Raw genomic sequence first — 25445 nt, forward strand, 5'->3', positions numbered from 1 at the left:
AGTCATAAAGCCTGCAAGAATTTTTTTTAAATCTGACTGCGTTGGTGAAAATTAATCTGAATTTGCAGAAAATATTAAAGAAACTACGAGAAAAAGCTGACTGTGATGGCTAACAGTCTCGCATCAAAAGCCATCGAATTCTCCTGAAATGGTGTCACATAGCCATTACACTATCAATAAAACTGCCAATTCACAGGAAAAAGGACCAATCAATAGGCCCACCAATCACCACACACCGACAAATCCATATATCTATTCATCCACCATGACACTCAAGACCTGCATCTGGCAACCCTTAGACACATTGATCAATCCATCTTGTGCCTCTCTCACGTAGAACCTCGTGCTGAGTCAGTCCCCACAGGACATGGGGACTGCTAACAGAAGTAACCCAGAGCAGAAATTGAGGCGTGAGAGACAAGAAGAAGGGGAATGAAAGTCACGTAAATAACAAATGTGTTTCAGCTGAAATAACACTGATTAGATTGGGCAAAAACTGCAGAACGCCTGAAGACAAAAAAGGAAAGGAAAAAAATTCCATGGAATCAAGGTCCCAATACTGAGGAACAATATTTCTACAGAAACAGGTAGAGCGAGTGAGAGACAAGCACGGACAAAGACGCACAACGAGAGCCAAAGTACAGGATTGGGCATATCAGAAGTGCAAAGTAGTGTTTCTTACACAAGTATTGAGATGCAGATCAAACTTTCACAACATAATAGGGCCTGTCAGGACTCTGTGTGTGTGTGTGTGTGTGTGTGTGTGTGTGTGTGTGTGTGTGTGTGTGTGTGTGTGCGCGCTATCGTGGGTGAGGATGTTCATTTGGAAATGATCCTCACACATCTGCCAACCTGCTTTTCTAATGGGGTGAAAATGAGCCTCTTCTGTGCGGGTTTGCAAACCTGGCCGGAATGACTTCTCACATGTATGTCAAGTTTGGGGAAGATGCTCACGATGATATTTGCATATGCATATACAGAAAAGATACTTTAACATCACTGCAGCGTTGCTGTGCATGCAGCAAGGTTCGCTGTTTATTTTCCCTACAAGAATAATGCTCATGCAAAACTTGAACTGGCTGCGTTGCATGCATTTGCACAGGAGTAAAACTTTTATGCTACTTTGCAAAAATATTGTAATCTTTAATGATTAAAAAAAACATGAGTTTCACCATGCCCTGCTGAATTAAACACAGAATTGAGCTAAATCTCTTCCTCAAATCCAAACATGGCTAAAGCTGTGTTTTACTAAGCAGTCCACTTGCCACAACTCAGCTGTAAAGATTTTAACTAGAAGCTCTTGCTGACTTAGTGTTGGGGGATGGGGTTTTAACTGAAGAGGGAAGGGGGGCGAATATGGGGTCACACAGGAGGAGAAATGGAAGAGGGAGGAGGGTCGCTGTTTTCTTTCTCTATGCTTTAGGAAAAGAAAGGAAGGAAGCCCTAGCAAGGAAGAGAAGCCCGAACCAAGTGAGGAGAGATGGATGATTGGGGGAGGGACTGGAGGAAGAGCGCTGTTCATTGGTAGGGCTCGGGTCGAATTACACCATTTGCCGTGCATTAGTTTGTTTTTCTCCCAGCCTGGAGAAGTTGATTCACTGAGACGCGCAGAATCTTTTTTGGGAGATTACGGCAACGCGAAAGGATACAAAATAATCATTTCCGATGAGGTGAGTTCCTTGCAGCTATGTGGACACAGGCTTCTTTGTTGCGCCCGTATTTTGCAGTGAAAGTCGAGGAGGGGGGGAGAAAAAACTAGAGAGGAGAAGTCTTTGCTGGGAAACAAAATATTTCTTCTGACCACGTCGCTATGCTGCTCTGCAAAACCGATGGTTGCAGGACAGAAATAGTTGAGGTCCGGACTATTTTTACTAGTGCTTTCGTGCAACACTATTCATTCATTCCTTACAGGGCTGGCAAAATGAATCCGTCCAGCTCCAAAGCTTTCCACTCCCAGTAAAGGGGGGAAATTGTAGTTGTTACAGTTCCTCCTCCGGTCTTTTAAAACTGCCTATGAAACCGGTGATTTCAAACTTCTGCGAACCATATCTGTATTTATTTATTAAAGAAGAAGAATCACAGAGGATAGTTTTGCGTAAATCCCACATGCGCTATCTTGCTCTCCGCGCACCCTCTGTTGTTTTAGATCAGTTAAGTCAGAGAGCGGCGTAGTAAGGATATCGCATCGTTAATGTTGACATCTTTTCCCTCTGGTTTCCAAAGTTAATCGTAGTGAAAAGGGGGCTGGTGTAACAGTGTATGAGGGAGGAGGAGGGGGGCTGGTGCGGTCGTGGCAGAGCTTTGAAGCTCACTTATCAGAGCGCAGGGGCCCGGGGACGGAGAGAGACTCATCAGAGGCAAGAGTCACAATAATGTGTGGCGAGCGGAGCTGAAATCTGTGCGCAACTGGATAAAAGAGAAAAGTGGGGTCCGGATGGAGCGCAAAATAACAGGAATATTACATGCTGGGGGTTTTCTCGCAAATGGATTACCAAAGGAATATGACATTCTGCTGGACTGCCCCGTTCATGTGTGAAATCGGATACTTGAGGTAGGTGTGCCCAGTGTTTTGTTTTTGCAATTAAACCATGGATAAAGCGCATCTTTTTTTCGTTTTTTAGAAAAAAATACGTGTTTCTTATTTTTTTAAATGTTGGTATTAATATTATTGGATTGAATAAAGGGCATAGCCTATTGCTACTGGCCAATCTATCCGGAGCGCTATACTTAGTCACTATAATCTATAAAAAAGTATCAAGTACGTTTCCGAGTAAAACGTCCCGCTTATCGAATGCAAGAGTGCAAATGGGTTCCTGATTATAATCATGCTGATAGAAATATAATTGGAGCCACGCAAACGTTTTCCTTTAACCTTCCGTGCAGGCGAGTGTCCCTGTTTTTATTACAATTTCAGTCCCAATAACAAAGCGTTTCTAGTCTGAACTGTTAAACAGTTCAGAGCAGGAATAAAAGTGTTTTCTGGCATTTTGACTTTACAAAAAAATCAACTTGGGATCAAAGGCAATCTGCGCAGACGAGCGAAAACAAACGGCTGTTAAACAATTAAGAGGCAAACTGGACGAGCAGTGGAAAATGAAGGTCGTTTGCTGATGTCTTTAAAACATATAATACATCCCCTGATCCATTACTAAAGTCACATATTGGATAATAAATTGCAAAAGCGCCCGTAACCTTTCTGGAGGCAGAGTGGCACGGAAGCCCTGCCCTGTGAATAGATTAAGTGCTATAGAGGCAGTTAAACGAAGCCCCATCACTGTTGTCACTTCACAGATGTCCCCCGCGTCTTTGTTGTCTTTTGTATCAGTTGTGCATGTGGACTAAAAGGGGTCTGAAATGATTTACCACGGACCAAACTTGAATGCCTTTATGCTCCAGTCCATATAATGCATGCATTCGAGCCCGGGCTGCTGCGTGGACTGTGTGCGTAAAACAGGAGAAGAAGATCCAAAGGCAAAACTTGAAAAATAGAAAATGAAACGGAGGAAAAATGATGAAAGCAAGGGAGTCGAGGTAGTTCTTTTGTTTCATAAGGAGCTATCCAGGCGTGATCAGTTTAATTATTTGTGTCTTAAGGTTTAGGAACATGTGGCTAAATTAAGTAAAAGAGCAAAAGGTGCTTATTTTGTAGTTGTTGCCATACTAATCTGCTCTACTCATTTTTTATTTTTTTTTTATTGGCAGAAGTGTTCACTCATTTTTAACTATTGTTGGTTTGTGGTCAAAATGTTGCTGCTATAAATTCTCCCAAAGGCTTTAAGTTTTTATAGAAATAAGGGATAAAGGAGGATGTTTGCATTTCCCTGGAAACTTTCAGCTGGCTGAACCATGTCTCAGAGATCAGAGAGCTCGGCCTAACTGCTGAAATGACAAACTTGAGATATCGGCAAGGCCATCAGACTGTGGCCGGGTCAGACATCAGAACCAAGCCATGGGTTTGTTGACAGCACAGCTGGCTTGTGTGTCTCACTTCGCTTCACTTTCCAGAGGGTTAGAACTCAGTGACCAGAACGATCACCGTTGACCTCCTCTACAGCCGGCCATAACCCCGGAACAACCACCATTAAACCATACAGTGATCAGTATTAACCCTTTGTAGCCTTATAGGTTCCTAAACTGCTGTTCACAAATCAAATTGTTCCATACTTAATTGGCTGAGAGATGAAAGTTAGACCCTATGTGACGTGTTCAGAGTGGGCACGTTTTTATACTTTGCTTTGTTCCCTCTTAGTCCCTTTCGCAGCCTCGAAAAAGCTCTTCGGAACATGGGTCCATGGACCGGGGGTGGGGCTCTATTGTGTTGACTTGCCCAGAGCCCCTTTTGTTTCTTGGTCACACCTGCAGCACAGGCTCTTTGTGCTCTATAATAGTAGAACTACTGCTGAGAACAGCCTTTCTCCTGTTTCACTCCTCCTCTCACCAAGGTAGAGAACAAAAGGGAGGGAAGCACGGTTTAGGGTGGCACAGCCTTCTCCTTCAGCCAGATCTCTGAAGCAACAAGTCCAACCAAGCCCCTCAGAAGGGATCCTTAGGTAAACAGCCTGTGATTAGGGGGTGCTTGTTATTACTCAAGTGGGGAAAAGGAGTATTAATCATTTGTGGGCATGTCTGGGAGCTGCTCTAATCATCTGGCTGGCTCAATCTCCTGTGTGGCTGCATCTTGATTACTTTCCAAGGGCCACAGTTGAGTTTTAACAGCCGTGTCACTGGATGCATGTGGGTTTGAAACAGACAGTCATACATGGACAGGTGATGGTGCAGAAATACAGGTTCGGTCACGATAGGAGCCAATCATTAGAAAACTGACACGGCAAAGATGCATTACATGATATAATGTTAGGTAATCTACTATGGCATGATATTAAAGTTATACGAAGGGCAAAAATGCCCTTGTAAATACAAAAATCACTGTGGGTAATAAGTGTGTGTGTTTTCATCAGGATTCAAATTTATGGCGTCCAATTAGCCAAATAGCTCTCCTTCCATCTCTGTCCACCATTTTCCGTCTGTAAGTTTCTTCGCCACCATGAGTCAGTTCACTTAATTTTACTTCAACCTCATTCATTGATAAGTGCCAACACAAGGAGTCATGAAGTAGTCACTCTGGAAGGTCAATTCGCCATTCAAAGTGGCCGCAATTGCCAACAGCGCCTCGATAAATCAGTCACAAGAGGAATCAAAGCCGTATATAGCAGCACAAAATTTTGTTCCACCGCAGTTTAGACAAACAGAGTTAAATAATTTAACTTTGTAAAAAATAAAATAAAAAAAGAACTCCCGGGTCATCCGATTTCCCGTTGTGCAAGATGACAAGTCAGGCAGCCTCAAGCAGCAGCAGCAGCCTTTTGTTCTGCTGGGATTACATCCGCCCTTCACATTCACACGCAATTACAAAATCCTCACGCACTACTGTTGTTTGCTATCCTTTTACTATCCCCAAATTCTCCCAATAGGACCTCCCTGCAAAAACACATTCATCCAGTGCTGCAATTGAGGAGATTTTATGGCTTACGTACTGTATGCCAACGAAAGCACAGCTAAGAGGAGGGTATGTGTTAATCTGTCATTTTAAGCTAAAGGAGCACTAAAGCGTCCCCTGTAACTACCAGAATTGGGCTACAGACCCCTACACCCACCATCAGCAGAAATGGCAGTCCACTCGATTCCCCTCCTCCTCCTCCCCCCATGTTTAACACCATGGGTTTGAGCCAAAAACATCAGCAGGGAAAGTGCGTGGTTGTAGGACACTGCAAAGCCTGTAATAACAGAGGTAGAGTAAGGCAAGATTGAATGGCAGTGAGATGCGTGACAAGCCCAGCGTCTCCAGGCTTGTTGAGGCCTATATGTGTGCATACACACACACACACATGCACACGCAGGAGGGCAGGAGCCAGAGAGCGTAAAGGAATAGTCAATAGAAAACATGCTGGGCTCGCTAGAGATTGAGAAGTAATTTTAGATCACTGACCTCTGAATGTCTTCTGTTTCTGTTTTACATTAAAGTTTCTGAGGGAAGCCTTTGCCTTCCACATCAAGGCTATTACCATGCAAGGAATCATGGGAGATTGGCACTGAGCTTTTCGCCCTTCCTTAGAATGTTTTTTTCCCCCTTCTTTTCATCTGAATTGTTTAGTGGGGGAGAATGGTACAGGGGCAAAAGTGGCATGAATGTGAGTGCTTCTGAAGAGCTCGTGTTAAGCAGGAGTGTAAAATTCTGACAGGTAAGGAAACCATTTACCTGTGAATACAGCCAGGTTTTTGGCCACAGGTACAGCCTGCAGTGTGTACGATAGCGCTATAGAATTGAAACACGGAGCTCGGTTTATTTACTTTCACAGGGCCTCTATTTTTCAGCCGTCGAGTATTTGGTATCTATTTCTGTCTCCGGCTTCTAGAAATTCAGCTATTTATTGCCTGCGTTTTAACGCAGCAGATTTCCTGGTGTGAGAGGCGTCTGAATGAGGAAGTAAAAAAGAAAAAAAGCTGTGATGCTTTTAAGGATTTTCAGAGTCACGTCATCAGTCCTTGTTAGGATCAAGTTTCTTACATTTGCTGCTCCGCACAGATCGGGGAAACTGCATCCATAGATCTGTGGATGGGTTCTGCCCAGTGATTCATTTGTGACTACAGTAGAATTACTGCCTGCTTTAACATTATTGATGTTTGTAGTTATAGAGAGAGCAAACAACCCTTTTGGTCCTCATAAAATCTTCCCTTTTCCCCCTTTTTTTGCCAAAACATCAAACCCGTAATTTAACCACTAAGTGGACTAATTGAGATTAAGCGTTGTCTCATCCATGCCTCACATTATCCAGTCATAATGACATTGCTCTTTGAAAGGCCTCAGTATCCCACAGAGTCCTGAATAGCCATGATTACACACTGGTGATGATTAAAACATGTTGGCATTACCCCGATTCCATCTCACCACTACTTTCATTCTTTTTAGTGACATGCCATCACACAGTAGCTGTTTAGACCAAAATTGGATTATTAATGGACGCACACACACAGCATACTTTACATCAACATGCTGGCACAAAGGTTGTGCAACAAATTAGTTATGCCATCTACATTCTAACAAAAAGATGACATGCCGATTGTTGCTGTCAGGTAAACACCTCGCGGCGGCTCATTTTCTACTTGACAGCCATGTTTGCTTATAATTAATTCACTTAACAGCCATATGCATTGTAGTTTATTTAGTGTTTTTAAACTAAGCTTCTGGACATTTTTTCATAAGCTTGAGGCTCTTCAAAAAATATCAAGATGAAAGTGGCTCGATTTATAGTTACAGATATGGAGAAGTCCATGGATTGCCTTCTCTGGCTGCTGATCTGCCATGTTTCCTGTGTGGATCAATCAAAGCACTAATGGCTTGGCAGGCAGGGCTCACAGACAGCACTGGAGCAGGTGTGCTTTGGGGCTAATTGAAAAATGAGTCAATAGTGTGTGTGTGTGTGTGTGTGTGTGTGTGTGTGTGTGTGCGCGCACATGTGTGCGTTCGCGTGCAACACACACATCAGTCTTTGCATTACACCATTTGAAAGAGTGATTACGTATGTGCAGTCGCGTGTGTGTGCATCCAAGTGCGCTCCTGGCTAATCCATCCCTCTGCCTGTGTGACGTCTCCCAGTAAATTGTTTATATCCGTTCAGGCTTTGCCTGCATGAATAATTCGTTTGCCTTATAAATATTTGAATGTACACCGATCATTAATATGCACAGACACAGTCTGTCTCTAAAGTACTCCTTCAGACACTAACATACACACTAAACCCCTGCCACTCCCACAATAAATTATTGCCAAAGTAACTGCTGGTGTATCATGTCTACAATCAGATCCTGTACAAGCTTTTAATCCACAAAAATTACTACAATGTCAAAACAGCTGTACATGAGTAGGAGCTCATAATACAAGTATGAGTGAATCACTGCGCTGCAATAAAGCACACCGACCCCAAGGAAAAGCTCGAGCAATAACCACAACTAGAGCGCTGATAGAGGTGTGCTAAGGTTAGAGCAGAGGCTACACTTGTGATGATGATGAAGTTGCAATGTGCTGATTAGTGTTGAGCCTGGCCCAGTACAAACCAATCAGAGCACAGATGTACTGAGACAGCAGGCCTGCCACGTTTCTAACAGAGTCGACTTCCGCTCTTTGCAACACACACCGAGACACCCCACCGGTCAGTTGGCTGACCTTCCCTTAGGCAACAGATGCAGGAAAAGGTAGAGGGGAAGTGCCAAGCGCTGGCACTGAGAGCTCAGTCATCAATAAACACGAGAGCGTTTTACTGTATGTTTGCATCACAAAAGCTTGAAAAAGAGACAGTTGTTGCTCCGAGTTTAACAAAGGGTTTGGACTCGGTTCGCGTAGTTCACAGCGGTACAAAAGATTATATTTAGCACATGTCAAGTAACGAGAGCATGTCATTTTTTTGTGTGTGTTTCCAGGTAACATCTCCACCAGTGTGAAACAGGAAGTGTCGTCTGTGAGCAGACATGGGCCAGAAGGCTGTGCTTCTGCTCAGTGAGCTGCTGCTGCTGCTACTGACAGTCTCGCGCACTCTCCTCGCAGTCAGCTTCCCGGAGGACATCGTACCCCTCGATGTCGTTGACGCGCACTGTGAGTACACCCGTAAATGAGCTCAACAGAGACCGGGTTGAGATTATAATTACTCGAATGTCACTCAAAAATAGAAATAAAATAATGACAATCCCCATGTAAACCTTTTACTTGCTCCACTCAGAATATTGTTACAAAAACTTAAGACACACACTAGCGCCTCCTCCCTCTCATCGGGTCCATACTTTAGACGCTAGCATCCACCGTAATAAAATCAATCTGCTGTGATGTAATGGAATAACAGAGTGGTATGCTGGCAAAGGCAGCCGTTATCGAACACACAAAAACATTACAATGACGCACAGGTCTGATTGGAGAGACTGTAGTTGAGTCTACGTACACATAATTCCCATATCTAACTATATGTTTAATCAGAACAGGGTGGTTTATCAGCGTATCACTGTTTGCTTTTACCAGTAGCCTCCCGTTAATAGCACATGTTTGTTGTCACTGCAGTTTCACGGCGGTACCCTGTATTCAGAGGCAGGCCCTCTGGCAACGAGTCCCAGCATCGCCTTGACTTTCAGCTGATGACCACGATACAGGACACTCTGTTCATCGCTGGCAGGTAAATCCAACACACACACACATACACACACCTCTCCCCCTCACCAATATACTCAGTCACTCCTTGGCAGGTAAACAGTGGCATAAAGGGGTGGGATGCGGGGAGGGTGAGCTCTTAGCGTTATTGGATCTCTGGCTTCTGGTCGTGCATCTGATGTATATGGCTGGTATTGATCCAGTAAAGGCGTCTATCTTCCCGGCCTGACGCGCTGTCAGGGATTTCTTGGCATCTTTACATTTCTTTTTGCTATTTATGGGCAGTGGGATTAATCTGACCACTAGCACTACTGTAATATTGTAGCAGGAAATCACTTTGACATCTAACAGTATAACACCTTCCCCCTCTGGAGCCCCTGTAATCACCACCACATGTATCTGTGTTGTTAGATGGTATGCTAGAAATGTGCATGTTTTTACTGAAAGTGAAGTGAAATTGTGTTGTGTATTTGTTGTCAAGATTATTCATTTATTTATTCTATAGTAAATGAGGCCTTCTAATGATAAGGACACAAAATATTCTCATAATTGGGAGAATAATAAAATACTTTGATTAATGTACACACACAAAGACCCAGTAAGTAACAATATATTCTTGTTGTCACTGAGCTGCATGTTTTGTTGTTCATCCACAGAGATCAGGTGTACCTAGTCAGCCTGAGAGAATCCTACAGGAATGAGATCATTCCTTACCGGGTAAGATTCACACAAGTTGCTCTCGCAATCCACAAATACTGAAAGGGCTTCATAGAAAATACTGAACCATTCATCACAGAGTGGACAGGTGGTAAAATGAGAGAGTGGAAAAAGTGTGTGCCTGCGTGTTATGTCGCACGCATGTGTCTGATACCTCATGATGTTGTTCTTTTTCTTCTTCTTTTTTTTACAGAAACTAACATGGCGATCGGGCCAAGCTGACAGAGAGATGTGTGCTGTGAAGGGAAAACACAGAGTAAGTAGGGGGGAAAAATCATTAAAAATCACTTTTTGTTTGGTCACCCGTGTCACCCATGACACGGACAGAAAGTTAAACTACAAACCTCTGAAAACACAATTTAATGTTGTGCATTTTCCTCCAGGACGAGTGCCACAACTTCATCAAAGTTCTGGTTCCAAGAAATGATGACCTGGTGTTCATCTGTGGTACTAATGGCTTCAACCCAATGTGCAGATACTACAGGGTCAGTATTCAGGGTCAGAGCCTGTGATTCATTAGGCAAAGCTCATGCAGGCTGTGTACAACAGCATGCAGTGGTCCTTCGTTTACTGCAGGAGTTACGTTCTAAAAAAAAAACCTGCGATAGGTGAAATCTGTGAAGTAGCCAACTTTATTTTTTACAATTATTATAGTTGCTTTAAGGCTGTAAAACCCCTCACAACACACTTTATACCCTTTTCTCAGACAGGCACGAACATTTTCACACTTTTTCTCTCTTGTTTAAACACTCTCAGTTCAAACCTTCGTAGAAAAAAAAATCCAGTATTATAGAATGAAGTCAAAGGCAGCCTTTGACGGTGCAAAACGTTTCATCGACATTGTTGTATTCGTTGTTGAGAACAATTACAAACATACAGTACAGCACTTCAGAGTCACACTGGTAGCGATCGAAGATTTATGTAAATTTGACAAGCTGAATGCATTCTGTACTGTACAGGAGACGCGGCATGAGATTGATTGACAGTCTACAGCCAATCAGGACGCAGAACACTGCGTAGTAAAAAAGGGAAGAAAAATAACCCATGCAAAATTGTACCAAAAAAAATCTGCGAAACAGCGAGGCTGCGAAAAGTGAACCACGTTATAGGGAGGGACCACTGTACACCAAATGTGGACTGTTACTAGATAAACAGCAATGTTTTACTTCCTGTACTATCTTTTTTTTAAATAAATTTGACAAGATTCCTTTCAGTGATTTATGTGTGCACCAGTGCTTCTGTGTGTGTGATTGTTTGCACCGTGCCTCTTGAGAAAGCTCTTTTTAATGTGTGGGTGATCGCTCCGTTCCCTTCAGCTGGATAACCTAGAGTTTGATGGGGAAGAGATCAATGGACTGGCACGGTGCCCATTTGACTCCAAGCAAACCAACGTTGCCCTTTTCGCTGGTAAGGGTCAAGCACACACCCGCCCACGCACGCAGTTCATCTCGCCAAAGAACAACTAATGTGTTCCTACTTACGCTCTCATTATCACCCCTGTGTCTTTGCCACGGTAAAACTGGGCCTGCAGCGCTAGCAACTCGGCCAATTAAGCTCTATAAAAGAAGACAAAACAACAAAGGATCCAAGAGCAGCGCATCCTACTTTTTGGTGACTGTGTTTCCTTCTTGTTTTTGTTCTTAGAAGGGAAGCTGTATTCTGCAACTGTAGCTGACTTCCAGGCCAGCGATTCTGTCATCTATCGGAGTATGGGTGATGGATCAGCCTTGAGAACCATCAAGTATGACTCCAAATGGCTGAAAGGTAATCCTTGTTTCTCTCTCCTCTTACTTCACTTAAGATACATGTGTCTACCTGCCAGCTAGCTCGATGCTCATGGTGCCTTTGCGTGGTATATGTATGTGCGCTGGCTGTCAGGGTTGTTTTTGGAGTGATAGAGAGCTTCCCTGCCTTGCCAAGCTCTAGGAGGATATGGCCTGTTCTCTCACAGGCAATCTAGGTCACCCCCAGTCATATACAGCCTTGTACAAATCCCTGAAATATTCAACATGCACAGTGGTGGTGACAGTGCAGAAATACACTTCAACTCTCTGCCTCTGTCTCTCTTTCAGAACCTCATTTCCTGCATGCTGCAGAGTATGGGAATTATGTGTACTTTTTCTACCGGGAGATCGCGGTGGAGCACAGCAATCTGGGAAAGGTAAGACCGTGCACCTGCCGTTTATAATGCATCACGTATTCCACACACAGCATATGCAGGCCTTTATCCAAGACTACAGCTTTACGCCTCCCTCAGTGCCTGCGTTTCTGCCACAAATGGGCCCGGTGGTAATGGGGGCCCATTCAGGCGCTGACACTACATCACATTAGAATACCCGAGAAATTTCACGACAAGTGTTTGGTAGGGATGTTCTACTAACGTAAAACCATTACACAGTGGTGAGGATTTGTCTCACAGAGATTGCACGCTTTTGTGTACGCCTCTCCCTGTGAGGCACACACACGCAGATGGCATTATAAATGTCCCATGTTTGAAGCCAACCTCAGATTTGACCATGCCTCATCCTGAGCTGGCCGGGCCACAGGAAGCCGGCATCCTCCATCAGCCACCAGCTTATGAATATTTCAACCCAACTAATGCTGGGGTGACACCTGGGCTCTGATGGAGGTTTGCACTGGTAAATAATTAAAGCTATCCAAGCTAACTGCTTTATCATACTTGATTTATGCTTTAAGCCTTGGCAGTATGTGCAGTCCAACACACTTACACATGGCCCAGCTTTAAGTCAGTATAGGCCCATTGCAAGTGTTTGTTTGTTTTTTTTCTTTCTTTTTTTTTTAAATATTTGCTCCAGTCAGAGTGAACAAGTTAAATATGAGAGAGTCTGTTTGTTAAGTCATCTGTGCTGAGTTGCTACAGGATGGGGAGATGCATTATTCAGCATGTTGAAGTGTTTTTAGTGGCATTCACTGAGATGCCCTCCTCATCTGCACGCCTCAGTCCTCTCTGGGAAAAACAACAACAACAACAAAAAAACCTCTGCACCTCACAGGTTGTGTATTCCCGCGTGGCCCGAATCTGTAAAAATGACGTGGGTGGGTCACAGAGGGTGCTGGAGAAGCACTGGACCTCTTTCGTGAAGGCGAGGCTGAACTGCTCCGTGCCGGGGGAGTCCTTCTTCTACTTTGATGTGCTCCAGTCCATCACCGACATCATCGACATTAACGGGGTTCCCTCTGTGGTGGGCGTGTTCACCACGCAGATGAACAGGTGAGCCGTAGCTGCCGTTGCTGCAGGAGGAATTAAGAGTTCAAACAAACAGGGGATTTTATCTAGATATTTTTCCTTTTCTGCAGTATTCCAGGGTCAGCGGTGTGTGCCTTCTCCATGGCTGATATAGAAAAAGTATTCTTGGGCCGGTTCAAGGAGCAGAAGACCCCTGACTCTGTGTGGACTCCGTTCCCAGAGGAGAAGTTACCCAAACCTCGGTAACGGTTCATCTTTTCTCTTCCTCAGAATAATATCCAAATTCTGAACCTTGCTAAGCACGTGGAACCAAGAAACTAAACTAAGAGGGCGATGTCCAAAGATGTTTTGTTTTTTTTGTTTTTTTAAACGTGGTGCTGGACTCGTCAGCTGTTTACCGCCTGTCATTTTTCACCTTGTCTTAACCCTTCTTTGTCCAGGTTAAACCCAGTGAAATGAAATCTTTTGCACCAGGTTATTAGTTTTGACCCAGCACACACATTTACCATCTGCTGACGATTAAATAATTAATTTAGTATAATTAGATGCGCTGCATATTTAACCTGTTTACAGTCAGCGCCTATATTTGCAGCCCTGCGTACAAAACACAGAGTCCACGAAGCACGTAATTACCCCAGTAAATCATTTATGGGAGGATAACCATGCATATGTATATTTTATGCCTCCAGCTGAGGTCTTTTTGTGATCCTAATAAGCACCTGCTACTCTCCCCCACCCTCTCGTGGCACTTTTCCATCCATCTCAGAACACATTATTATTACTCCCTGGTGTGCGATCATATAGGCTGATCTTTGACCTTTTGCCCTCCGTGCAATGGCACTCTCTATCCTAGACCCGGGAGCTGTGCAGGTCACGGTCCAGCTGCGTCCTTTAAGAGCTCCGTCGAGTTCCCGGACGATACCCTGCAGTTCATCAAGTCCCACCCCCTCATGGACACAGCTGTGCCTTCTATAGGAGATGAGCCTTGGTTCACCAAGACACGGGTCAGGTAAACGCATAAAGAGCATATATCTTACATTTGAAACTTGTGATTTCAGATCATACCTTTATTGGAAGGATAACCAAGTAAAGTCTTCCTAAAAATAAAAAGTAATCAAAAATCTTGCCAAGATCTTTTACGACCCATATCTATATCATAGCTGAACATTTGTTGTGAATCTGTTGGTATTTTTCAAATGTGGATGAAGTAAGTCCTTCAGTGGAAAATTGGTAAATAGTATCCATAGATGACACAAAGATATAAAACAGGCCTTACCTATGTTGATCAGTGAGCATATGGGATATGTGTATTCAAATAGTCTTTCCTATTTTGCATGAAATAACCCCTGCTGTGAGTAACACATGCCTTCTGCTACGTATAAAGGTACAGGCTGACAGCGCTGGCTGTGGACAGTGAAGCAGGACCCCACAAGAACTACACAGTGGTGTTCATCGGGGCTGAGTCGGGGGTCGTCCTCAAGGTTTTAGCCAAGACCTCCACCGTGTCTCTGAATGACAGCCTGCTCCTGGAGGAAATAGACATCTTCAACAGGGCCAAGTAGGCACACATGCACTTTTCTCCCTCTTCTCGTTTCCTCTTCCCCTTCTGTCTTTTGGCTGTGGAGTCAGCAACTCTTACAGTGATGATTCCTGGCACAGATGGCAGTGTCTGTCAGCTTTGTGCTCACGTGCATGTGTGTGTGTTTTTGTTTTGCTGTGTTTTTGTGTTTTTTGAGTCTGGTGTGTGTGTGATTTTATTTTTATTTTTTTTTGGAAGCTAAAATGCACACTGCCAGGAGTCAGGGGTTAAATTCTTGTTAAACTGTAAGAAGAAGCTTCTGTGAGTCGTCAACCTAACAAGTGATTAAATCTTCCGAGACTGAAACAGGAGACAGACGGGTCTGATAGACCTCTGATTAGGTTTCTCTCCACCCTGTCCAGGTGCCTGTCTAACCGTGAGGATGACAAGCGTGTCCTCTCGCTGCATGTGGACAAAGACGCACACAGCCTTTATGTCGCCTTTTCAAGCTGTGTCATCCGTATTCCCCTGAGCCGCTGTGAAAGGCATTCCTCCTGCCACAAGTAAGTGATGCACTACTGCACACGTAGGAGGTTAAATAAAAATGTCCTTTGTACAGCCAGTCATAGCTTTATTGTTTTGTTCTTCGGCTAAATGTCATAAAAGCAACGATAACAGCTTTACCCTGTGCCTTGTGGTTAATGTTCAGTCAGTCACAAGTGATTATAGCGTTCTTTCCAGAATGATTAAACCTGGCGTTCTGATGTGTGTGTGTTTGTGTATGTGTACGTTTTTGCCATACCAGGTCCTGCATTGCATCAAGGGATCCTTATTGTGGCTGGAAGCCTCACGGAGCCTGTGAGAGGATACAGCCGGGTGTTTTGTGAGTTCACAGCCCACCTGCAATATGAAGCACAAATATTACAGATGAGAAAATGACAAGAATATTTATTTATTTTTTGTTGTCGCTGCTATTTTGGATTAATATCTGTTTCTATCTGTCTTTCTCTCTCTCTCTTTTCAGGGCTGGATATGAGCAGGATGTTGAATTTGGAAACACGGCCCACCTCGGAGACTGTCAAGGTATCGATCTCATCTCCATGCCATGCTATTTGTCCTCAGACATATACAAACACACACATGCAGCTATACACACACTGTACACAAACTCATCTCTGCATACACCATGAGCCTGCACACTCACATCAGTAACCACTCCAGTAACTTGCCCCTACATTAGTCTTACGTGCAGTATTAACACACATATCTACATAGAGTACATGGCCACCTGTAACTAATACCGCCCGTGAGGCGGAAACATGGACATGTACAATTGAGGGTCATGTTCAGCCGGTGCAAATGACAGAGGTCTTGTGATATGTCACGACTAGAAAATGTACATTGACTGATTTCACTGCACCTGTCCCTTCATATGTATCAGCTAAACATGACCCATGGCTGAACCACAGTATTGATCAGAACCAGAGTGCCTCCAGTAAAAAAAATGACACTGCTGGCCGAGTGCTTAATATACTTCCTGTTAAAACCTAAACTAAGCTGCACTCTTAGTGTCTCTCAGGAGTTTTATTTTTCTTTTCTTTTAATTTTCAGAGTTTCCTTATAATGATTTCTTGTCCCTTTTAATTCTTTTAGCATTTTTGGGCACTACTTCAGCGCCAGATTACAAATCATTTGGCGATCCTACCTCTGGTTAGTTTGATCTTTTACTCAAATGGTTTCTTTCCTTGAGTTCAGCATCTCCTGCCTTTTTTCTTTCAACCCCTGCTTCCCTTCATCTTTTCGTATCAAACACCTCTCGAATGCTAATATTCCCTGTGTTCATTTTCATCGCCATCAATAACCGAACCACCAGGCAACATCAGCACTCTAACTGGGCGACGATTGACTTCCTCCTTTTCACCCATCACCTCCTGTTCTGATCCATCCTCCCTCTTGCATGTCTACTCCACTATACCTTGGCAACCTTCCTGTTGTGTACCAACTCCTCTTTTAACCATCACTTATTTCCTTTTTAAATTGTCTTCAAAATGTACATTTATTGGTATTTGAAAACACAATCATTTAAACTGTGATAAAGTTTACTCTTTTGTTTTTCCATACACTCTACCGATGCCTACTAACTGGGATGATAACAGTATGCTTTTCACTCGTCTGCACAGTTTAACAGTTTGTTTGTCACCACAGACATGGAGTTTTCATCAGCGCCAGTCACTATCCAGCCCAGTGGGCCCATACACCCCCCAGTACTCATACCCAGTCAGAGCCCCAGCTCTGGGCCTGATCCAGAGCTCTACGGCTCACGCTTTGTGCTGCAGGATGACCCAGCCACCTCCAGTTCTTTAGACTCTATCCCAGGGGGCCAAGAGGGTAAGGCCCACAGGGAGGCAGCCAGCATGCTGCATTGAGCCTGATCTGATAGCTGCCAGGAAATGTCACTAAGCCACGCTAATGTGAAAGTACACATATATGCAAACACACTGTGGTTGCTAATACGGTTTTCCCTTAGATAGCATGGCAGATATTAGTCTTTTCATTAAACATTTATATTATGATTAATATTTTATTTTCATAATAACTTTTTTCTTTACTTAAAGGGTAATTTCCTTCATCTTCTTTCTTTTACGCAACACTGCTCTAACGTAGTTTCTTTAAAAGCTCTTGTTAGGAATGGCCTCTTGCAGGTTAGACTTTCTAACCCTAGTTCTAGTAATAGATTACCCTGGCTGGTAAATCATTGACTGGACCAGCTCTGCCACATCATGGCCGCACGGTGGATGACTAACTCTTTCAATGTCTGTGGTTACTAACAAACTTTCTGTAGAGCAGCAGCTATCTGAACACCTGGATGGCAAACACTTTCCTCTGATCAATTTCCTGCTGGTTGATCTCCTGCGGGAAGAGATTGACTTGGCTCTCTATCTGAGATAAGAGCGCACTCCTAACCCTTTAGTGCTGGATGCATGACAAAAAGTGTCTTGGAACGTGGGACAAGGCCACACTTTGAGTCTTCCCGGCTGAACTAACATAGCATTTCCTCTTAAAGAAGGACAAATTGGGTGTGGGTACATAACAGCTTCTTCACCATATTTCTTCTTCATCTTAGATTAGGATGAATGTAACAATATTTGTGGTTAACTACGTTGTATGGTGGAGGTTGAAAAGCAGAAGCTTAAGCATGGCTGTGTTCACACAATACTGTATCATTTCTGCTGTGGGTACACGTCACGGAGTCGTTTCGCCAGAGGGTTAACTGATGCCTCACTGTTTTGTAGGTGTGTGGGATATACAAGCTGGTGAGACCAACCAGATGGTCCACATGAACATCCTGATCACCTGCGTGTTTGCTGCTTTTCTCATGGGTGCCCTACTGGCGGGTTTAATTGTGTTCTGCTACCGAGACTCATTCCTCCGTAAACCAAGACATGTCCACAAGGATGCAGAGTCTGCACCATCTTGCTCTGATTCCACTGGAAGCTTTGTCAAGCTCAATGGCCTCTTCGATAGCCCTGTAAAGGTACAGCCAAACTACAAACTAAAAAGCAGCTTCAATCATACCGCTTTTGTGGAGAAGAGTCACTGAACAAGATGTGAAACTGTCTAATCTTACTCTTGGTTTTATTATCACATTCTTAGGAGTACCAAACCAACAATGATTCTCCGAAGTTGTACACCAATCTTCTCAGCACTGGCAAAGACCTGAACGCGCCCAACGGTGACACTAAAACCGTCATCTTGCGGGATGGATGTCAGCCCCCCGAGTTGGCTGCTCTGCCCACACCAGAGTCTACCCCTGTGCTTCAGCAGAAAGGTCTACAGCCCATTAAAAACCAGTGGGAGAGGGCACATGGGAAGGTCAGTGGGTCCCGTAAGGAGTCCAACTCATCTGCCAAGAGTCCTCAGTTCCTTCCTTCTTCTCCTACTCCTGCTAACTCTAGCTCCCACCACCCTCACCTCGCCCTGGGACACTCGCACATCCCAAGCGCCGTGGTCTTGCCCAACGCTACACATGACCACCCCAGCCATGACAATGGGGAAGATACACTACCACATTCATCTGAAAAGAAGCTTAAGAACCCAGATTCTAAAGGAGCTAAGAAAGACCAGAAGAGGTCTGTGGATGCCAGAAATACCCTAAATGACCTTTTAAAACACCTCAATGACTCTGTGGCCAACCCCAAGGCCATTCTTCAAGAGGGATCAGTACCCCGCCCGAGGCAGCACCTCACACTCGAGCCCATGGAGGAACTGACTGAAATACCCCCCAAGGTGCCCAGTCGAGAAGCTTCCTTGTACTCTCCCTCCTCCTCCCTGCCGAGGCACAGCCCCACCAAGAGGGTTGATGTGCCCATGCCCACTACACCAACGGGAAGCCTGAGCATGGGGGGCACCCTGGAGAGGCAAAGAGGGGGGTACCAACTCCAGCGGAGTGCATCTCACAGGCACTCCTTATCCACCTCACCAAATGGGGTAACCATGGGGGTGTCTGTGTCTCGCCAACACAGTATGAACAGAGGGGGTTACATGCCTCCGACACCCCCCTCCAGACTTGATTCACATGGTGGAGTTATGGCACCAGGAATGCATTCAGCCCACCCACCCTCAGTATCCAGACAGAGCAGCTACAGTGGGCATGGCTCACTTCCTCGCACCGGGCTTAAACGGACCCCTTCAATAAAGCCAGATGTGCCGCCTAAACCCAATGGGTTTTCACCACAGACTCCACAAATGCGAGTAGTCAACAAGTACAGCTATTAAAAGACCATGGACACTTCAAAGTGAGTTCTTGGCCTTGACTGTAGAGCTTTGAGCCCTGAGGGCTTGGGGGGAGGGAGTACAGATGGGATAAGGCCTAGTGTGTGTTTGTGTATCAACTTGAGGTGTATTTCCCCTTTAAATGATATGCACATTCACTCACACTAAAACCAGAAAGTCATACATATGGCCAAAGATACTCGTTGGGGCCTCTTTGCAACCCTGCAAGCCAACCTCCCTCCCTTGCCACAGTAGCCACAGGATATGATCAGTGGACAGTGGTGAATCTGCTGCTGCCCAGTGTATCTGGGCTTAGGTCTCACCCGTTACCACATTTGGAGCGAGGTTTAGGACACCAGCAGAGGTCACGATGGTGTATGTGGGACCAGGTCAAAAAAAACAGTGGAATACTTGAAGAATGGGTCTCATTTGTCACTCCCCTTGAGCACTGTCTTCCCACTAATGTGAAGTGAACAGAGAGAAGCCAGAGGCCATAGCTTTGGCTGTAAGATGGCATAAGGCAGATGGAGGGGAAGATCAAAACGTATAGCGCGTGTGTTGTTTTAAGATACACGTGGCCGTAAACAGCTGATCAAAACTGTAAGAAAAGAGAAAGTGTGTGTGTGTGTGTGTGTGTGCTGGCTGACAGGAAAGCAGATTTGTGTAAATGCAGCAAATATATTAGTGCCACTTGCCCAAGAATGCACCTTAAGACATTTAAGACCTAAGTCACTGTCTTTCATTAAAACAACATATTTTCTTTGATCTTCTTTAAACCCCCCCTGGACAGAGCTGAGGTCATACCTCTTTGTCACTCTGTTGTGTACTTAGTAATTAGATTAGGTTGTGGCGAATTGGTCATGCTGGCTGTACACAGAAATGGCCAACTCAAATTTTGCTCACTGGTTTGTGCTATTGATTTCAGATATAGGAGTTTTCCCTGATGCATGTATTCCCCCTACCAGTCGAGGATAGCCTGTGACATGGGTGTGCACATCTGCGTGTGTGTGTGTGTCTGTGTTGTGTTGCAGACAGAGGCCAAGGAGTAGTTTTAAGCAACCAAACGCACTGATACATGAAATAAGATGTCTCTCTCTCTGGGACTGAAACTTCCTCTAACCTCCACTGCCCCTTTGTAAGAATTCAAGAGTGGTTCAAGAGTCTTCTGTCTTTATGTAGCAATGGTATTAAAAGAAAATGCAATTTTTCATCTCATTCTGTAACTGGGTTTCCAACAAAATGACTTGCTTTTATAATCTTTTACTATTTTATTTAAAGAATTTACCATTTTGAAACTAAAGCAACACCAATGGTTTAGCCCATATATTTGAATTCCACATTTCAAGGCAGGTTTATTCTGTTAAATGTCTGTGTGTGCGTGTCCCCTGATAGAAGAATGCTAGTTTTTTCCTCCCACTTTAAATCCTATTTGCGACATATTTAACTGAACCTAGAACAATACGTGGATGTACCATCTTTGTCATCTGTCCAGTTCTGCAGCCCATGTTCCCTGTGCAGATTTTCTTGCGAGTGGCCCCGTGTACAATCAACACTACATTTATCAATGTGTCCAAATGAGTCATGCTGGGAATGACAAGATACTGTATATACTAAAAAAATACTATAAATAAGGAATATAAATATTTTTAGGCAAGTGAACCCGAATCTGTGCGTTGTGTGCCTTATTCACGAATACAGTATATAATATTGGCAACGTCAATTGGTCCTCTGTATGTTATGTCATATGCTCGCTATATGAGTGATTTTTACATAAGCAAATTGAAATTTTAGCAGGATGCGCGTCGGAAATCTAAACTGAAGCGATACTGAAAACACACTGACAAACATTCCATTTGTGGATGCGAGTCACACAAAGGGAAAGCAAAAACACCTACTGGGATATAAATCAGTTCGTTCCTCCTTTACTGCCGGTGTTGAAATGAGTGGTGTTAATCCACCAGGTAAAGGTGCCATGCAGTGAATGTATTTTTCTTGAACGTGGGATGTAGGTAGGGTGGTGAGACCTTGCACTGTGGAGCAGTCAGCTCAACGCAGCATATCCTGCCCACAGCCGATGTATTAAAACAGTGTTCACACAAAAGCCGTCTTTTGGCATGGCCGCCCGGAATCTGTAATTCCCCCAGGATTGCAGGACAGGAATTGTTTCTATTGGCCGGCAGTGACGACCAAGGGATCATTTCTCGTAGCAGTGGGTACTTATTTTTAATTTTTTTTTCTTTTGTGAGGGCGGGGGGTGAATTCTGAAATCTCATTCGAGTGTCAGTTGCCTGTTCAAGCCCAAAGCCACATTTTGTTTACAAGTGATGATTGTATGTAAAGACTTTCTGCCTGTCATCGAACCAGAGTCTGGGCTGTCTCTTTTCTACTCGACACATGCACACTGACATCACAGACACACACTCAGCATACACTGTTCAACTGCCTTGTACATTGCAATATGAACTGGGTCTTTCAGTTGCAATCTAAATTGAAGCCTTTATATTTCAGTCTGGTGTACGTGCAGATGAACCAGATTTTGTCATGTAATTCTAATTTAAATACTGTGCAACGTGGCGATGAGAGGCCAGCTGATCTCCAGAGTATTTGAGCGTGTAGATATGTTGTAAAATTGTACTGTGAATGTGTAAATAATAATGATGGTCTTTGTTTCATGATATTTTTTGTTGTTTTTTTTGTTTTTTTTTCTCCATTTTTTTAACACGGCATGTATAGTTGAAATAAAACATTACTGCACAGAAATTGTGGTGTTTTTCACAACAAACTGCTGATGAACTCAGCAGAGCTGGGTTTTGTAAGCCATCTCTTTGTTTATCGTGTTTCTGGACAACTGAGGAAGGCTCAGATTTGAGAGATAGGGCCTTGTGAATCTGGTGGTGAAATGTAGTAGGTGGTTGCAACATGACTGGGAAGGAAGTAGCTAGCTGGGTTCTGGGAGCAGACTGTAGAATGATTAAGACTATTTTTAGATGTCTGGGGCCGGCACAGAGTCAGCCACACCAGATAGCATGTGGGAAAGTTTCCAAATTAGTATGTTCTTGTAGACCCCGAACATCTGGACTAACTGCTCCCCAGGGGATAAGATCTAAGCCACCAATGAGCTGTGGTGGAATGCACACAAAAGTAGCACCCACATACATTTGGATGCATGCAGCGCAAACATCTCGTTTATGTTATGCACTGATAAAGCTGTGGGGAACATCAACAAAGAATAAACAAGTGATGGTTGGATAAGAGGTAATCACGGGTTCATGTTATCCAGTTTGTTGAACTGCAAAAAAAAAATGTGATTGCCATCTGAGGTGGGATTATTCATTCACCTTTAAAGGATGTAATATATGAAACTAATGCACATATAATAAAGTCTAGAACTGCAAAATGAACACAATCAAAATACAAAAAGATTCATAAATAAAACGTGTTATCATAGGATGTGTTGAAACATGACCGCGTGGATGCAGGGGAATCTACTGCAGCCGTTAGATGTCACAGTCCAACTCGTATCACGAAACGCCAGCATCCCCGGTTTGAATCCAGCTGGGTAAAAATGCTCTCTAAACCAGGGGTGTCATGCTTATTTTACATCGTGGGCCGCATACAGCCTACTTTGATCTTAAATGGGCCAGATCAGCGAAATTTCTGTCAGTGTTACAAGTTTAACTACACATTAAAGTCCTGAGATATCTTAATATAAGAACAATAAGTTGAATTCCAACATTATGTCTCAGTTTATCTACATAATAAAGAAATGCTGCTGTCGCAGAGAAGTCTGTCAGCACAGTTCTTTGGGCTGAAATTATAATAAATAAATGTGAACATTTTCTGCCAGCTCATTGCCCAGACTGTCCTGTAATTATAAAACACACAGAAAATATCCTACTTTTTTCCTTCTGTAAGAACAGAAATATCTATAGTTGGTAAATGATAGATTAAAAAAAACAGGAACTTTTCTGTCATATAAATCTTTACCCATTACTCAAATACTCAAGTGTGGTATGAAAGGCCATGAGGGAGTTGTTTCTTCAGCAGGAAAAGCTGTGAAACAAAAATGTCCAAAATGTATGCCCTTCCTCACTTGTTCCAAAGCCATCCAGCCATCCAACGCCCGGGGGCGTTCTCTTCTCTTTTATTCTAATTTCTTTCTTTTTTTAAACACATACAGTAATGTAATATCAGTTATACATACAACCACGATTTCAAGTGTTAACGTCCTACTAAAGCTCAAATTAATAACCGGAATCATCTGAAGCCAACTCATCTTACTAATCTGCATATAAAGAAGCTGTGTAGGAGGGCTCTAAGAGCGCGGGCCCTGCTTTGTTTTGCAGAGAGGTGATGAGGCCCTTTGGATGTTTGGCTAGGAGGCTTTGTGGCTCATCACTGCCAGCAGAATGTTGACACAAGTACTCCTTCATTGGCTTTCTGCAGGACCTCCAGAAAACTCACACCTCCTAGCAACCCCCACCCACCCTTTCTCTCCCACATACACACACACACAAGGGAAACATTCTCCCCTCTGGGTGTTCTAGCGGGGGTTGGGGTGTGATTTGGTTAGGAATGGGGAACAACAAAGAGGCACCTCTTGCTATTCTGATGTACATCCCATCCTCTCAATTTATCAGATGGTCTCTTTGAATTAGTGGAGGCAAATCAAACACAGCCAATGATTCTGTAGCCGTTTCATTCATTTGTCCGTCCGCCTGGCCACACTTAGTCTCATTACAGACAGCGACTGTTCTCGGACAAAAAGCGAGCGTTTGTTGTCATACTGACGCGTCTGTGTGCATGTGTGTGTTTATTCTATCTCTCGTGGGATGGGGAAGCGAATGGTAGAAAAAAAAAAAGAAAAATACGTCTTGGTTAAGTCTAAGTGGAACACAGCGAGGCCACTCATCTAGATGCAGGCAGATGAATGTAAATTGCTAGAGCTGAAGGTACAGATGAAAATTTGATTTAAAACAGTAGCAGCGGGTACAGAGACACACACTAACGCAGAGTGATATGGCCCATTTTCTGCTTTTTGGCTTTCTCTGCAGCATCTCTTTAGAAATTTAAGGATAGTGATTAGACTGAAAATCATCCATGTGTATGCCTTCCTGTCCTCTTTTCCTAAAAGCCTGGAGGTGAAACCAGCAATTCCATTTGCAAGCCTCAGTCATGGAAAAGGTGCTCACAGGGTTTCTTTGTGGGCTTTAGCGAGTACATGCACTCTCTCTGATGTATTAAAACCTGACCCAGTGTCCAGGAATTGACTCATTTGAAAATGGAACTAAATGACAGGGAGGAAGTTAAAATTTCTCCAAGTTGGATCGAAAAAAGTTTTGACACTTGTACAGCCTCCACATTCGGGAAAAGCCATCAAAATCTAATCTGTGCGCCAAGCGACCTTACATTAACAGTTGGTTAATGGCACACGCTGCTTTGAAAAGTAACTTAAAAGCCAGGCAGGCAAAAGCGGCGAAAGAGCGAGAGGTTGTTAAAATATGAGGAATGGAAGCGCAGATAGATAAGGACCGGTATTTCCCCCGCCTTTACGAGTAAATACAGGCATTTGGATCATAGATGAACAAAATAGAGTGATGGGTGAAAAATGCATGGCTTCCCAGTTCTCCCCCAGTGACCTTCAGCCAACCTCTACAATCAAGATCACACCGACACCTCAGAGAAGGACGGTGAGAGCTGTGTGATGAGATGGCAGGAGGAAGAGAACTTGTTGACAGAGCTTTTAGTTCATTGTGTATTATATAATAGTTACCATGATGTACTTATAGTCCATAGTTATTGCGTTCTCATACATGTCCAGAATGTGCTATGACAGCTTTGTTGTATCTGCACTCCCGCCTGTGTTTTATTTGGGGGCATATTAATTAGGGAGGAATACTGACTGGGAAACATATGGGAATAATTATTCTGAGGTCCCCAAGTCTTTGTAGAAACATATGCAAAGATGTCCAGAAATTGCTTAATTACTAAAATAGAACTTCAATCATAAGTTTTTGTCTTTGTTTTCTTACGGTTCA

At 43.7% G+C, this 25445-nt stretch overlaps 1 protein-coding gene across 5 annotated transcripts; it reads left to right on the plus strand.

Annotated features, from left to right (window-relative positions):
• Window positions 1–1474: 1474 nt before the first annotated feature.
• Window positions 1475–22167, plus strand: sema6d (semaphorin 6D). Of its 5 annotated transcripts, none has more exons than XM_085405052.1 (20): window positions 1476–1670; window positions 8476–8647; window positions 9104–9215; window positions 9847–9907; window positions 10101–10163; window positions 10291–10392; window positions 11224–11314; window positions 11552–11671; window positions 11980–12068; window positions 12922–13139; window positions 13226–13357; window positions 13969–14124; window positions 14500–14673; window positions 15057–15197; window positions 15440–15517; window positions 15659–15717; window positions 16288–16344; window positions 16840–17022; window positions 17928–18169; window positions 18289–22167. In XM_085405052.1, exons 2-20 carry the CDS (start codon window positions 8524–8526, stop codon window positions 19408–19410), a joined length of 3324 nt encoding a protein of 1107 aa, XP_085261178.1. In that variant the 5' UTR covers window positions 1476–1670; window positions 8476–8523; the 3' UTR covers window positions 19411–22167. The 5 variants fall into 5 exon arrangements, with proteins under 5 accessions (XP_085261195.1, XP_085261187.1, XP_085261201.1 ...); XM_085405055.1 differs by lacking the exon at window positions 1476–1670 and adding an exon at window positions 1715–2551; XM_085405069.1 differs by lacking the exon at window positions 16840–17022 and having other exon boundaries at window positions 1475–1670.
• The last annotated feature ends 3278 nt before the right edge of the window (window positions 22168–25445 follow it).

The sequence above is a fragment of the Rhamphochromis longiceps genome, linkage group LG1 (genome assembly GCF_057381845.1).
Source record: "Rhamphochromis longiceps isolate RC_006_pf linkage group LG1, R_longiceps_female_GT1.1, whole genome shotgun sequence".
Taxonomy (NCBI): domain Eukaryota; kingdom Metazoa; phylum Chordata; class Actinopteri; order Cichliformes; family Cichlidae; genus Rhamphochromis; species Rhamphochromis longiceps.